Source organism: Puma concolor, chromosome A1 (assembly GCF_028749965.1).
Source record: "Puma concolor isolate L17-30 chromosome A1, mPumCon1.1.hap2, whole genome shotgun sequence".
In the NCBI taxonomy this organism is placed as follows: Eukaryota; Metazoa; Chordata; class Mammalia; order Carnivora; family Felidae; genus Puma; species Puma concolor.
The window spans coordinates 84,021,331-84,038,489 of NC_141667.1; the positions used below are offsets into that span (position 1 = coordinate 84,021,331).

At 37.2% G+C, this 17,159-nt stretch overlaps 1 protein-coding gene across 2 annotated transcripts in view; it reads left to right on the forward strand.

The window, feature by feature from the left end:
- Positions 1-17,159, forward strand: part of KIAA0825 (KIAA0825 ortholog) — a 393,731-nt gene that overhangs the window by 120,630 nt on the left and 255,942 nt on the right. For both annotated transcript variants that reach the window (XM_086717843.1, XM_086717852.1), the window contains exons 11-12: positions 2,876-3,066; positions 5,379-5,561. In XM_086717843.1, the coding sequence (XP_086573969.1) occupies positions 2,876-3,066; positions 5,379-5,561 (374 nt within the window). The remainder of the gene's footprint in view (positions 1-2,875; positions 3,067-5,378; positions 5,562-17,159) is intronic.

Genomic DNA, 17,159 nt, shown 5'->3' on the forward strand with positions numbered 1-17,159 from the left:
ATACTTACGTGGTCAGTAGTTACAATTTAATTGCAGAGTTAGTGGCTGTTATTTATGCTCAGAAAAATAAAGTGATACTGCTTTTATATTTACCAAAAATAAGGAACTTCTAAAAATAGCACAGATTTTAAACTGTTTTGACAACTGGAGTACTTGACATGGTTTTATCCCATTCGCTGCACCCTGTTCTCCTCCTCTCCCCATTATTCCAACTGATTTGTGAAACAGGACCAGTCTGTTTTTTGGCTGGGCTGTTGTGAGAGGAAAGAGATGAAATCTGCCTGACTGCAGGCGAAGAGTGGGATAGAGATCTCAGGGGAGCCTATCGCCTTGTGCAGAGTGTAGTAAGGAAACAGTGAAAGAATTTACAAGATATGAAGCAATATTCGTCCGTGTTTTGTGATATCCAGTGAGCCCCAAATACATTATGTCCATTTGCTGAACTGTCAAGTTGAGAGAGTCGGAGACTTCGGTATCTCTCTGATGAGGTGCTGGTCAGATGGCACGGTGGGTGTTCAGATTATGTGTTTAGAATTAAACTTTCAGTATACTTGACATCTGCTCATTTTTAGCAACTTGTGTTTTCCAATGGTCAAAGAATAAAAAATTGTCTGTTCAAAGATAATATTGAATGCCTTATATAATAAAGCCCAGCTGCTTGTTTCCTGATATATAATCTAAATAAAAGCTCACATCTGTTTACATTATAGTGGGTCTACAAAAATAACAGATGTTTACTAGCAGAATAGCTTTGAAATGACAACAGATAGGGAAACAGGTCAGAAAAATAAATGAATCCTATTTGGTTCAGTGAAAACCCTTTTGCATACATTGCACGTGACACACTTCGAAGAGAATCGTGAGAACGATGACCAGTTGGGAATGTCTTTAAGGAAATACAAAGTTTGTATCTTTAAAAGTCTTACAATAAGTGTTTTTCACTTCTAGGGAAAGAAATCCGCATGCCTCAAGTTATTTTTATCTTCTCATTTATCGGTAACTTTTAAGGAAATGGGTTTTTATTTTGAAACATATGAGAAATCGTGTTGGCCATGTTATTCTAATCACCCGTCCATTGCCATGGAGAAAGTTAGTGTAACTCATTCATACGAGTCATTACATCAGCCGGGGCAATTTTGCTTTAGTAACCTACGACACAAAAAGTATGAGAAAATCAAGCTCTAAAACTCCTTTCTGACTTAAGAAAATCTTATCTTTTTTTCATTTTTTTTATCTTTGAGAGAGAGAGATCATGAGTGGCAGAGGGGCAGAGAGAGATGGAGACAGAGGTTCTGAAGCAGGCTCTGAGCTGACAGCCGCAAGTCCAATGCAGGGCTCAAACTCACAAACCCCAAGATCACAACCTGAGCCAGAGTCCGATGCTCACCTGACTGAGCCACCAGGCGCCCTTTTAGGAAATTTTAAAAAGCATTCCTTATCACAGAACACACCACAAAGCATAAGTAACTATGATTTCGCTACTCCCACACGAATTTTGTAATTTTTTAAAACAGTTTTGATACACATCTAGTGTAGAATTTAGGAGTGGTAAAAGCCTTCTCTTTTGATCCTGACTCTTAGACATTTTGATGCCCGGATTCCCACCCAAGTATCCCCGTTCTACTCATTTATAAACTCCATTTGGAAGTCAATAGATAATAATTATAGATTATTACTACAGTGACTACAAAAGATTTTAGTAATCAGGGAAATTATCAGAAGAATAATATGTAAGGAGAATACTGATAGGCATATATGCATGAAAAATTATCAATTTTTGATATAAGAGTATAGCAGATTTTTCTTCAGATAATGTTTGAGAAATATAAGTAGTTAGCAAAGCCGAATTTTAAGTCAAAGAGGATTGCTTAGGGATAAAATGGGAAGTTTTACTCATTTAACTTTTGATATAGTAATGATCTGGGTAATGTTTGAAAAACTCATTCAACTCTTCCAATTTCAAGTGATTTTTTTAATCTGGTTTGAGGAAAATGAGGTCAAACTACTAGCCTACCTCCCTGAGAGCATGTTAACTAATTAATGCTTGTAAATCACTTGAGGCCACTTTCTATTTCTGCCTGTTCCCATTGGCCTTGGCCACTGCTGGGTCTTCCTCTGCGGTCAGGGAAAATTTGGTACATAGAAGAGGTCTGTAGGGGGGTGGAAAGGAATGAGAATCTGGCCCCTTGGATGTACGAAGTACTGTAAAAATACTAAGACATGACGAGACTATAACATCTGCTTTAGGTTTACAAAATCTTGTAAAATCAGGCCATTGTAGTGTCTGTTTCTAGCATTGTTATTAGAACTCCATGAATGGAATAGCCTGATGCAATAATCTTTAATAGTTACCCATGCCCCTTGGTTTCATGCATGTTAAGTATGTGGCATGTAAGTTTATTTTTACTCCTGTCATTTCATTATAATGTGAAATCTCAAACATTTACAGGATGACCTCAATGATGCTAATAGTCTCAGAAACATATACATACTTAAAACATTTAAATTATTAACATTTAATTTTAGGAGCATAAGCCCACCATCTTAAACTAGTATGACTTGTTTGGCAACTGTAAAGCTGATAGCTTAAAATGAATTTTAAACTCCAGGCTAGGAGTAGGTAAAACTAGATATGCTAGGTTAAAGGCTTGTGGTCTGGATTTGCACTAGAATATCTGGTCTCGTAATTGAAATAAAACATATGTTCCTTTGTCAATAAGGATGTTTTACATCTTGTCAAAAATCTTTCTTGGTCATCTAGTGTGTCAAACTCTCCAGCTATTTCCTTTCAGCCTGAATTAATTATGTTCATAGGAAGCAAACTGACATTTTGGAAGATGTGATTCTGTTGTTTAACGTGTGGTGGTTTTGCCAGGGGGAAAGATGTTCCTTCTCACTCCAGATGTGGCATTATTTCTTCTGCGCTCTTCACCATGATCTCTGGACCATTCTGCCCCCGAAGTTAGCCCAGGAAATTCTAACAGATGTGCTGGAGAAATGTTTGGGTCTACTGGCCTCCAGATATGCCCGGGCCCATCCCAGTTATAAGAGAACTCCACAGATAAGGTAATTGAAGTTGTGAAAACCATTGCTTTTCAAGAAAACTCTCATCAGCTGGTATAAATCAGAATGTAATTCTAAATCTCATGATATAGCTCCTTGTATAGTTAACATGTTCCTAACATCTGAGAGGAAATCGTATTCAATTCTCCTGAGATACTAAAATGGAAATGTGGAACTTGAATCAAAATAACTGTGCTCTTTTTTTCTTCTTAAAATTGTGTATAGAACCCACTAGTTTCTAAAAAATGATTCAGGATGTATTACAATCTAAGACATTTATATACAAAACTTAATAAATAAGATAAAGAGGGAGAATTGGGGCCCTGAAATGGAGAAAAAAGCAACAGTTCTGTGATGGGACAGTTAATTTGACTTTGAGATTCTAGGCAACCGGGGGATTTTAGTTTTTGTTTGTAAATCTTTAAATAGTGTAGTTAATCTTCATTAAGGAAACTCCTTTGTCTAATAATTTTTCTTCTTGATATATTCTAATTACCTCTTCCCCCCCCCCCTTCTTTTCAATATCTATCACTAAAAGCCAGTTTAACAAAATGTGAAATCGCAGAAAATGAGGAGCAGCAGTCACGGGATATTAATGACTAAATTATATATAGTCCAGGTCCATGAGACATCTAGGCAATGACCTTTACAAAAATTTGCCTACATGACAACAGGCCATATGAAGAAAAGGCTTTTGTTTTCTAAATATTCTCATCAATGTGATTAAGAAATGTCTTTTAGGTATAAAAGATTTTTTTTTCAGATATATTTTTGGAGGAATCTAAAGACATCAGAGGGTTTTTTGTTTTTTTTCTTTTTGGCAGTGGGAATCATTTCCTGATCATGTTCTTGTAAAACATGCTGCATTTGAAGGGTATTTAGGTCCTGCTACAGTGTTTCATAAATATGGTATTTTGCAAAGGCTGTTTTGAATTACTGACCAAACATTTTTAAATCATTGAACTCTGAAGAATAGATGGAAAGGCTTTTTTTGAGAGCAAAGGGTACCTTCATTCTTTTCCTTATGTAGATTAAATCACTTTTGACTCGGAGGTGGCAAGTCATTATGAGATGTGTGTGAAATCAGATTTACTATTAGCTCATGAACTTGGTAGTATAGTTAATTAAGTGTACGATGGAGACTTTTGGTTTTTGTTTTCTGGATGGTTACATAAAAATGCCATGAAATGCTAGAATTATTTCTTCTAATTTTTTTAAGTAAAATAAATAAGTTGTCTTATTTGAATGGTTAATACTAAACCACCATTACTGGGGAAATCAGATCGTGTGTGTGTGTGTGTGTGTGTGTGTGTGTGTGTGTGTGTGTAGATATCTTCGATTTGTAATTGTTTAGTTAACAATTAGAGAAAGTGGATGCAAATTGCAGTTAAACCTTCCTAAAGGCGATTATTGATGTTTTTAGTATGGCTAAAACTATATATATGTAATCGTTGTAATATGTAGTATATGTATAAATTTATTTTACATATATAATAAACTTGAGGCCAAAATGTCATTTAAAAGATCTTCAGACTTATTTGTTTTCTTATCACTTCATAATTTCTATCTTCTATTTCTTCAACACTGAATTTAAAAGAAAAAAAAAAGAGGAAATTAACTGAGGTTTATACAATTCAGTCAGTCATATACCAAAATAATCTTTGAACAGATCTTTGGGTCTCTGTTGAAACAAAAGAAAGATAGAAACAAATGAGTTTATGAATAAGATTATATAATACAACAAAGTTTCCACAAATTTATTCAATATTGAAAATTTCTGAAACTATAGGCTTCTCCATTTGTGCTTCTGGTCTCATTTTTTTCTCCTCTCCCACTTGCTAGGGAAATGTGTTTACCCAAACTTGTAACTTTCTTTTGACAGCTTGTACTTGGATAAGGAGAATTATTCTCTTATCAAAACTTTACCTATCATATGTATGTGGGTAATAGCAAATTTTCTTTTAATCTGCCTCCTTTTTTGTTGGACATAATTTGAAGGAAAGTGTCTTGAGCTTTTTGAACAGTATCCTAATAATGAAAAATAAACCTTTAAAAAAAAAAAAGCCCTCCCAACATATTTTAGTATTAGAGACCTCACTATTCCTAAAGATAGTGGTATATGGGTCATCTAACACCTGGAAACTCAAACGCTAAGCTTTGTTGTTTTCTGTTTGTCTTTGATTTCTGAAGCTCTGATATCTAACCAAATATTTCTATCCTTACATTTGTTTGATATAAGAGATAGGGATGATAGTGTATGTCCCAGTCAGAGAAACAATTTTGCTTAACAAGATTTTCTTTTTTCTTTCCAATAGACTTGATGTGACGACAATTTTAATATGCACTGAGAACTTATTATGGTCAATTTGCACATCTGTACAGAAGCTTTTGAATCCCCATCAGTATATAGATGATAAAATTTTTAAAATTCATACCCATTGTAATAATCTGTTTACAACATTAGTCATTTTGACTTCACCATTAACTGAATTATATCAGTAAGTATCAAACATATTTTTTTAGCTATTAGGGTATATAATGTGACTTAAAGTTATTTTTATACTACTTATTGAATTGTGTGAAGCAGCGAATAGAGATATTTTGAAGTACATTTTTGATATTGTAAATTGGGCCATTTTACGAAAGGAACTAATACTGTGCTGTATCTCTGTTATCAATCTTATTCAGATGCTAAGGCTCCAGTAGGATCAGGATTATCTTGAGCTTCACTATTTGAATTGTTTAAATGATTATATTAATAGTCAGTTATTTTAATCATTTCATAGAAAAAGAAAATCATATTAAATGGCTTTTTGAAAATAGTTTTTAGTTTTAATTTTATATGAAGTAATTTGCTTTAATTGAAAAATTTTAAAAGAGGATTCTAAAATATTCCCAAATCTGGATGAAACCTAATGGTTCCATACTGTCAGTTAATCTGCCATAGATTTGCATTTTTAGTAGCAGGCTGAGTGCCTAAGCTAGTAATGGCAAGTAGAAATAGGATTAAGTAATTGAATTTTTATTTTCTGTCTGTGTATCTATCTATTTATCTACCTATTTTTTAAAGTAAACTACATGCCTAATATGAGCTTTGAACTCAAAACCCCAAGATCAGAGGTCATGTATTCTACTGACTGAGTCAGCCAGGTGCCTCAGCAATTGCATTTTTTTTTTTTTTTTTAAGAGATAGAAGTTTATTGAATATACTGCAAGGAAGCACCAGGCAAAAGAGCAAAGGAGAGACTGCCTGCCAGGAGACAGTGATGGGGGCTACAGTTAAGGGGGTGGTAGTGAGGAGGTATAAGAATGTATGGAATTTTCCTTTTTTGGTACCTGTGCGGGGTTGTAAGCAGCCCATTGGCCAGCTAGGGCTTCTAGATATATTGAGGTGGGCTGTTTAAAGAGCCTGTTTGCATTCAGTTCAGCGGTCACCGTGGGCCCTTTTACCCATTGCTCAAGCCTGTTGCCTAAAAGTGGCCTCTATATTCCCCCCTGACAGGTCAACAATGACAAATCTTTGGCATTTGGGCAGAGGTATCGTCTTCATTAGCTGCTTCATGCCAGACAGGGGAGGCACCTGTCCCTACCTAAAATTGTCAGTCCGTCAGACATTCTGTGCAGTTATAGACCAGAGCATGGTATTAGATCAACAAGCTGATAGGCAATTCGAGTGAAATTCGCTGGTGGCCAGCTCCATAGAATTTAGGGGGAGCGGATCCTCCCATGGTGTGGGCTGGAATCCTTGTTGATTCATGGAATTGTTGGATTCAATCAGACAGATAGTAACAGATTTTGCCTACAGATCAAGGTGGTGCCTGGATCCTCAGGAACAAAGGGAAAAAAGAAGGACGGAAAGAAGCAAGGTGACTGAGAGATAGCCAGCATCAGGAAAGCGTTCCAACCAATTCCCTAACGTGTGGATTGACCCTGGATGAACTGCCACACTTTGGGGATGGATGCCTCAGGGGGATGGAGTGGGAGAGAGGACAGAAGTCCTTTGCCCTCACAGGCATGGGCAGTCCAACTTGTTTACCCTCAGACCTTCAGACCACACCTGGGAGCCACCTGGGCTAGAGATCTTCAGTTGTATGAGGCGTACTAGGGTTAGACCACAGAAGGGCTGAGAAGAGTAAGGGAGAGGGAGGAAAGGGTCCTCCAAAGGGCAAGAGGGGAGCTGGTTCCCCCTGGAGTTTGGATCCTCATGGAAGAATAACCTCCTCCTGAGGGCTTCAGTTTCCCAACGAGTACTAGAATCCATCCACCAAGGGAAGAGTCCCAAGAAGTTCCCAGATAATCCAAGGGAAGTCCCAGACCAGCAGAGGTTCCCTGTGAAAGCCACCAAATGTGGGGTGACCCAATCAGGTGAGGGCTGGTGGTAGGGTGGTGAAAGAATTCACCCAAGGCAGAGCAAAGGAGATAGAAGTTAATTGAATACACTGCAGGGGAACAATGGGCAGGACAACAAAGCAGAGACTCGACAAGTGCATTTTATTTTTATTTTTACTTTATTTGAAAATTTATTTATTTTGAGAGAAAGAGAGAGTGTGTGTGTGTGTGTGCACACGAGTGAGGTGGGGGCAGATAGAGAGAGGGAGAAAGAGAATCCCAAGCAGTCTCTGCACTGTCAGCACAGAACCCTCTGCGGGGCTCAATCCCACAAACTGTGAGATCATGACTGAGCCGAAATCACGAATCGGGTGCTCAACCAACTGAGCCACCCAGGCACCCCAGCAACTGCATTTTTAAAATATTGAAAGATATTGCATAGTAAATAAGATTTAGGGAAATTAAAATTTTGAACTACTTTTCTGGTTTATTTCATTCAAATTGGTAATATTGTAGAAGAGGCTGGAGTAGATCTTATCATAAAATAATTATACAAGTTTTTTTAAACTCTCCTCCAAAATAGTCACTTTATCTCAAAAGACTAGATAATTGCATATTTTTAGTTTCTTGGGTAGGAAAAATGATGAATATTTTTATTTCTTAGGATAAATTAGGTAAAGTATTCCTTCCTGGAAGATTCTGGTAGGAGAAATCTATAAATCTTGATTTTCAGTGAATTTTGAGACTTCTGTGTTAGAAATTCTAAGAGTAATTAACAAGTTTGATTTCACCTTCCCTATAATTTTCACCCACTCTTTGACTTTCAACAAACCCATTGTTTATAGATTGTTTCTTCTGGCAAGAAGAACTAATTTTAGAAATGGAGAATTCTTTCAGGAAGGGGAAGAAATAGTAAGATAAATTGCTGTAAGTTTGGGATTATATGCATAATAGTTCATAATCATAAAAAGCTCAAGGTCTGAAGCACGTAATAAATCCTAGTAAACTAAACTGATTTACCATAGATGAAAAAATTGCTATGCTCTTAGTTCAACGGGTCATTTCATCTGAGAGGAAGGCCCTGTGAAAATCAGGAACAAAGTTGACAAATTTCATGGATTGGTCATGGTGAGCAATATTGAATTTCATGGTTTGTCACAGATGAATAGAAAAATTTTAACCCCCCAATACATTTGTAAAACAAATAAATTATTATCAAAGATTGCACATTTTAATAATAATAATGTAACATACATTGATTATTGTTAACCCATGGCCTTTTGGTACATTTTTTTAACAACTATGCAAGTACTCAAATCTCTGTGATTTGTGCATTAGATACTGCACTGTAACCTCATTCAACAAATTTAAATTGCTAATTTCAACCAGGATTACAGAACATTTTACACCAAGCACCGCCTCTGGTTTTTCTTAATATAAAACACAGATAGCTACGTTGCCTTTAAGCATGAACAAAGTCTAGGTACTTTCCTTTTCAATATTTCTCAATTTGTATAAATTTTCACAAATTGTATCCATTCAAGTTGATTTAAATGTTATGATTGTTTTTCTAGAATACCAGTGTAATCTTTGAAATATATTTTGCTTTATATTGACAAAGGAAATCTACAGGGTGATCTTTACCAAGTAGGAAAAAATTGTATGTGTGTTGCAAGGACCCTATTGACTTATTGAGCTTCTTTTCACAACCAGAGTATGCAATTGTCATATTATTAGTATTGAAGGAAAAAATATATCTCTAGCTCACATTTAAAAATTAAGCTGTGCTTTGAGGGATTGGTGAAAAGTAACAATCAGATGTTGATAGTACTGAATTTTTCATAAACTGTACCTGACATTTGTCACTACATGTGATATGCCTTTTTTTGAAGGTGACTGCCTTTCTTCCAAGTAGTTCTGACAGATAAACTGAATGTATTTTCCTTTCTGAGTTTAACGTAGGACCACTAAATCCCAGGGCAGGAATACATGATTTTAAAATCTTTTCAGGAAGAATGAAACCTGTTTGCAAAAATGTGTGTTCTCTTTTAACTCTCCTTTGTAGATTTCTGTTAGAATGTTATAAAAGGAGTACTTTAAGTTTGTCCTCCAGGGAAAGAGACGTGCCGAAACATGAAATATTCACCGTGTATTTTTCCAAAATGCCTATTGCTTGTAGATGTTTCATAAAGGCAGTTAAACTGCACATTCAGAAGTATACTCAGTGCACATTCATATACATACCCCAACATGGTTTTGTATGTTGCATTTTGCTTGCATAGAATGTTAATTTTAGTTTCTCTGTAGCAAATTAAAATTAAATTCGTAGAATTTTAGGTAAATGCAGTTCGTTTTCAATTCAACAAATGTTGCTGCCTCTCTAGCCCCTGTGATTAAGCACAGGGATTAAGCACCAGGATTATAGCATTGAGCAAGATGAAGTATCTACCATCAAGTAAAGTCTAATAAAATTTTCCATGTTAAGATTGAATTTATTTACACACACATAGCCACTGTCCCCAATGTTACAATATTTAATAACACAGAAGGATGATTTTTAGTACAAGTGCCAACCTAACAGGCAAAAACCGGAATCATCAGAAATAGGCCAGAATATTGACCACTACGACCAGAATAGCAGACCTACTATCTTGGGGTTCACTTGGTATCACCAATATGGCTTTTTTTTTTTTTTTAATTTTTTTTTCAACGTTTTTATTTATTTTTGGGACAGAGAGAGACAGAGCATGAACGGGGGAGGGGCAGAGAGAGAGGGAGACACAGAATCGGAAACAGGCTCCAGGCTCTGAGCCATCAGCCCAGAGCCTGACGCGGGGCTCAAACTCACGGACCGCAAGATCGTGACCTGGCTGAAGTCGGACGCTTAACCGACTGTGCCACCCAGGCACCCTCACCAATATGGCTTTGAAGAACTAAATCCCAAGGTATTTCAATGCTGTGTCTCTGGTTTCAAACCAACACTAGGTAATCATTTTGAGGTTATGGTCTTAGCCTTTTTATTTACTTATTTATTTTAAAGTATGTCACTGTCCCTCACAAAGCAGAGCATGTTAGACTAAAATTTCATTTTCATATTGCTAGAGTGCCTGGCATGCTTCGAAAGCAAGTCGTTCCTCAAAACGTTAAGCATAGAGTATGCTTATGTAAAATGTTGAACATATGGTCATCTGACCCAGCAGTTTTACTCTTAGGTGTATATATGTAAACAAAGCAAAAATGTATGTCAGTACAAAGATTTGTACACAGTGTTCATAGCAGGATTTTTCATAATAGCACAGAGTGAAAAGAACCCAAATGCCCATCAATTGGTGAATGGACAAACAAAATGTGGCCTATCCATACAGGGGAATATCATTCAGCCATAAAAAACTATGGGGTGCTGACAGGTGCTTCCTACCTCAGGGCTGAACTTCAAAAGCATTTGTGAAGTAAAAAAAAGCCAGACCAAAGAGAGTACATATTGTAAGGTTTGTTTTACTAGAAATTTCCAAAATAAGCAATGAGAGACAGAAGGTAGATTAGTCAGTTGCCAGTGGCTGAAAGGAGGGGAGAATCGGTCATACCTCCTAATAGATGTAGGATCTCTTTTGAGGCTAATGAAAATATTATAAAATTAGATAGTGGTGAAGTTTGCACAACTCTGTGAATATAGTAGAAACCACTTCGCTGTAAACTCAAAATGAGTAAATTTTGTCGTATATGAATTAGACACCTTAATAAAGCTGTTAAAAAATAAGTACGTACTGAATAGAAATAAAAATTGAAATAATTAACATGTTTAAAAAAAAGTGGCAGAATGCAAAAGGATTCAGAAAGGGAAGTTAGTTGTTTTAGCCATTTTGTTTAGATTAAATGACCCCCATAATCCCCTTCCTCTAAACATTGCTTTTGAATAAACTTTCTATTTTTTTGTTTAAGCCTATATGTGATTCTAATCACAAACAGCCTTAATATGTGATTCTAATAAGGTAATAAAGTAAAACACTGGTGAAGGGCTAGTCATGACCTTTGAAGAAGGCCTGTGCCCTGAATCTTTGACTAGCTGGTTCCTGCCCTGTCTTCTGGGATCCAGTCTTATTCTGCCTCACCACCATCTGTCCTGTTCTCCATCTGCCCTTTGGCTATATACCACTCAAGATTGCTTGTCACAGATGGCCCCTGAAATTCATCTTCATTGCCACTGTTCATTTTTTTTTCTTTTTTCTGTTTTTAATGTTTTTATTTATTTTTAAGAAAGCATGAGTGGGGGAGGGATGGGGGAGGGGACAGAAGATCCGAAGCAGGCCCTGTGCTGAGAACAGCAAGGTGATGTGGGGCTCAAACCCACAAACCATCAGGAGATCATGACCTTAGCCAAAGTCAGACCCTCAACCAACTGAGCCACCCAGGCGCCCCATTCTTTTCTTTTTTTTTTTTAACCGATGTCTGCTGTGTACCTACAGTCTGTCCAAGCATTGTGCCAGTCATTTTCCAAATTCAAATCATTATTGTCTAACCTCAAAGAGTTATTTTCATCATGAGAAACATAAGGCAGGGGGCAAGAGAAGTGTGGGGAGCCATTGTTTATCCTAAGTGTCTTACCTTAATTTCTCTCACTGAATGATATTCATGCAACTATTTATAGTCCCAGGGGTAATGCTGGATTATGAAAGCAAAATAATGACTTAGAACTGTGTTTAAAATGGTGGCGTAGATGGGGCACCTGTGTGGTGTGTCAGTCAGTTAAGTGTCCAACTCCTGATTTTGGCCTAGGTTATGGGATCAAACTCTGTGTCAGGGTCCATGCGGGCATGGAGCATGCTTGGGATTCTCTCTCTCTCTCTCTCTCTCTCTCTCTCTCTCTCTCTCTCTCTCTCGGCCCCTTCCCCGTGGATGTACATGCCTGCTCTTCCTCTCTCTACATAAATAAATAAACATTTATAAAATAAATAAACATAAAAATAAATAAAATGGTGAAGTAGATTGAATTTGGCTCTCTCTACACGTTCATGGTTAATTGTGATTTTTGAGACATCAGAAAGGCTTGCCTGTCTCCATTGTCTCGAATATTCCATTGCTATCTCTGTAGTTCAGTTTCAAACTAATTCTACTTCTTCTGAACTTGTGGTCTTCTCTTGGTACTTTAATTTCTTGAGCACCTCCAGTGGCTTAGGCACTATGGTAGACACAGAAGTGAGGTGTCTGGCCTGGCCCCTCTACCCCTGTGAAACTTACATCCCTCTGCTGCCTCAATTCCATCCTGGATATTTAATCCATTAGCATCATATTATGAGACAGAGTTCTCCTGGGAGGGCAGCCAAAAGCAGGGTGGCACAAGAGAAGCATAAAACCCAGCTAACTCTTTTTTGCTTATCAGTTGTTCTCACTTTTGATGTGCATTGGATTTCTTTCTTTCTAGCAGCAGCTGGCTGCATAAGCCCCCAAAAGTCATTCAGTTTTGTTAATGAAGAAAGGAAGGAAGGCAACATACTTGTACATCACAGACCCACAAGAGACTGAATCTGGGGCAGAGGGCCCAAGTGGCATGCTGTGAAGACTGCAGAGTCTGTCTGATGTTAGTGAGAGGGAAGGGGCAAAGGTCAGCTGATGCTGGAGGAAGGGCAAAGGCAAGGAATTTCCCCCAATTCACATTTTTCCCCCTAAGCAAAAACATCTTTACAGTCTGCTAATTTGGAAATGTGAGGAAATGTATTTTGCTTCAACCTATGGACAATTACTTATTTTTAAAAGAGTATTTAAATTTGCTGTATCAAAGTTCTTTTAAGTCTTGTGGAAAATATAACTCTGTGGCTCATATGATTGTGTTTTATTCTCCACTATGAATTATTTAGAGCATCCTCTCTTTTAAGTGTATACCAAAACATCATTAGAGGTTATCTAATAGCCAGCTCATCATTTCATTCCCCCATTGAGGCTTGTGGGCCAATTTTCACCCTGTTATACTCTCCAGAATAATGACACTAATTTGGGATCTTGCTGTGGAATTAAATGCTTATACAGATCCCACCCCCTCTGAGACCATAAACATCTGCCATAACATTTCTTATAGCCAAATAACCCTACTATTACCGGGATGACTGAGAAACCATGAGCGGAATAAAAGAGCTTAGGTACTGGCAGAAGTGTTCTGGGAAATACTGTATTGCCAGTGGTTTGTGGTCTGAGAAGTTTTCACACCATTCCAAATAACCATTCCATTATCCTTAGATTCTCCATTATTGTTTTCTAATCTCAAGGATGAAACTGTAATTAGGCAACCATTTAGACTCTGAGATACTGTAGACCTTCTGAAGAAGTGTTTACAACCGTTGTTTTCATGCTGATAATATGTTACATATGTTGGTCCTGATGTGCATTATCTCAATCATCACACTGACCTCGTGAGGTGATTATTATTTCTTTTTTACTGTTTTACAAATGAGAAAACTGAAACTGAATAAATTGTCAAACCACACTGTGTGTCCAATAAAAAGCCCACCCAAAACACCAAAATACAAACTCAGTCCGTCTGGCTCCAGAGCTCCTGCATGTGCCTGTGCACTGCCTCTAGATAATCTTCAGTGACCCTCCCCTTGGGTACAGAACAGACAGCAAAAAAAAAAAAAAAAAAAAAATGTAAGAGGATCGGAGATAGACTTAAGTCCTAAGAAGAAACAAAGCAAAATAAGACCATAGACAGGGATGAGGTGGTGAGATGGAAAATTTCTTAGTCAGGGAAGACTTTTTATGAGGTTTTGAGGTAGAGCAGTCTAGAGAGCCAGCTGACCATGGCAGAGAGTACTTTCTAGGTAAGGTTTTCATTCTTGGAGAAATGAACTGCCCCCCCCCCCCCCCGATAATTAGACAGAACGGACTTTATGCAAAGGGCTCAATCATGTAGGTGGTAAAATGGGCAGAGGTTACAATACCACAGCCTCCGATCCCTACTGGTCTCTCATCAAGCCCTTCATCTCTTGTCCCATCCTTTTCTTTCAGACTGCTTTCCTATGAGGTCTTCTTTCTTTCCAGAATGCTTGCTCCTTCTCCTTCCTAGCTCCCTTGCTAGTGCATGTCCCTTCTCTCTTCCCTCACTTTCTTGGCCTCTCCATCCAGAATTTGGAACACTGCCCGTGACATTCACTTAGCTGGCCTATTGTACTTTCTGATAACTCCAGTCTTTGTCTTACATCTGGGTGGCTTTCTCTTCCATCCTCCTCCACTTTAGCAAATCCTCCACCTTGCCCTATCCCACTATTTGTTAGCAGATGACTTTGCCCCTATACTTTTCTGAGAAAACCTAGATCATCATGAATGTACTTTAACTTCTCATTTCCATTTTAATAATTATCTCTATCCTTACTCCCTCTAAATCCTTTGATCAATGTATCTCTTTTCCCAACCAAAACAAATATTTTCACCTGAGCTCTCGATCACATTTACCTCCTACTCCGTAGCTGTAGTCTTTTAAATACTCTTTCTGTCTTCTGACTCTTTCTCCAAAGACTCTTTTACATTTAAAAATATTCTTTTGGGGGCATCTGGGTGGCTCAGATAATTAAGCACCCAACTCTTGATCTCAGTTCAGGTCTTGATCTCAGGGTCATGAGTTCAAGCCCCTCGCTGGGCTCTGTGCTGAGTGTGAAGCCTACTTAAAAAAAAAAAAAAATTCTTTCTTTATTTTTATGTTTCCTTTCTAAATGTAGTTTGCACTCATTGTCTGCACTTTCACACCTACCATTTGTTCAATGCACTGCAACTGCCCTCATCATGCTAAACAAAAAACGTGGGCCAGGTCATCCATGCCTACCCAGTTGCCAGCTCAAATCTTTGTCCCTACGTTCAATTACCCTTTGTGCAGCTTTTATCACTACTGGCCGTTTTTCTTCCCTTAGTTTACCTGACATCACTTTCTCCTGGCTCTTTGCCTGCATCTCTGATTATTCCTTCTTGGTTTCATTTGAGTGCTTCTTTTTCTCACTTCATCCTTTAATTGTCAGTGTGTTCCAGACCATCTCTTTTCCTTTTACACTTTCTTTTGGGTGAATTCAGCCATCCCCTTGGCTTTGCCATTATGCTAATGACTTCCACATCAATATCTTCCCCCTAGATATCTCTTGTATATGTTACATCAGCAAATCTAAGTTTCAAGTGGATGTCTCTCTTTGGATATACTTCAAATTCCTGCAGTTCCCTCAATATATCTGAAACTAAGTAAAATGCCTTCGAGCCATCCCAGGTTTCTCTTAACCCTTAGCCCTTCTTCTTCTACCTTCTCCCTGTGCCATCTCCAACCCCATGTCTTTAGGGAATGAATATTGTTGATTCTATTAATTTTATATTTTTTATATTTGTCTCCTACTCCCTGTCTCCTCTGCCTCTTACTTTGGTTTAGGGCGTTGTTCTCTTCTGCCTGATCTTCCCTAGCCTTGATCTCTTTAGTCAACACTCCACACCTTTGCACAAGTGATTTTTTGAAAATATAAGATAGCTGATATAACTCCCATGCTCTAAAGTCTTCAGTGATTCCTCACTGCTGGCACAAAGTCCATACTCCTTAGAAAAGCGTATCCTAGGATCCTGATCTAAGCTTCTGCTTGGTTCACACAGTGTAATGTAAGGTTTGGAAATATGACAGCCTCATTTTGAAACCTATCTAGTAACTTTTGTTCTTTCTGAAATTTAGTAAAAAAAAAAAAAAAAAAAATTAGTAAGAAAAAAATGGCTTTCAAAGAAGAGATACGTTATGGGCCCCTGGGTGGCTCACTCAGTTAAGACTCCTAATCCTGATTTCAGCTCGGGTCATGATCTCAAAGTTCGTGGGTTCAACCCCCACACCAGGCTCTGCACTGACAGTATGGAACCTGCTTGGGATTCTCTGTCTCCCTCTCTCCCTCTGCCCTTCCTCTGCTCATTCTCTCTCTCTCTCTCTCTCTCTCTCTCTCTCTCTCTCTCTCTCTCAAAATAAATAAATAAATAAATAAATAAATAAATAAATAAATATTCAAAGAAGAGATATATTAAAGTCTAAAAAATGTTGAAGTATATTTAATTAGAAGGTGTTCAATTTGGCAAGACAGACTGAGAAGAGTCATGTCAAATTTGGAAAGTGTGATATTATAAGAAGCAGGATATGGAATGAAAAGGTAGGAAGGGTTTTCAGAATGGAATTCTGTTCTACATATTATTTAAAGACGCTGTTGTTCCTGTACTATATATAAAGAGAGTACCACTTCAAACAATTCCATTTCTAAAATATTCCCAGTTGTTATTCCTCACTCCATGTAGGCAAGTATAGTCTCCTGTTATGATAAAAATTTTATTAACCAAGCTATCTACTAAAGATTTTATGTAGCAAATTCTTTCTTATTACCTCAAGATTTATTGTTGAATTTGGGCCAACCAAGAAAAATGTTATAGTCACTTCTCCAAAGATAGTTGTAAACCAGATATTCTGGCCAAATTGTTCTAATTTTGAAATCATAGTCATATATTTTACAGTTAAATTCTTCTTTATAAGCTCTCTATAGGCTCTTAGGAGCATACAGAATTAATTATAAATTCTCATTAATTGTTTAGTATTTATAAATCACTTTAAAGAATAAAGAGAGGTATCTTTATGCTAAACATCTTACATAAATGAAGCAAATATGACAAAATATTGACATTTATTGGATCTAGGTTGAGGAGGGAGATAGAAATGGTGTTTACTGTCCTATTCTTTATACATTTATGTTTGACAAATTTTATAATGAGAATTTTAATATAAT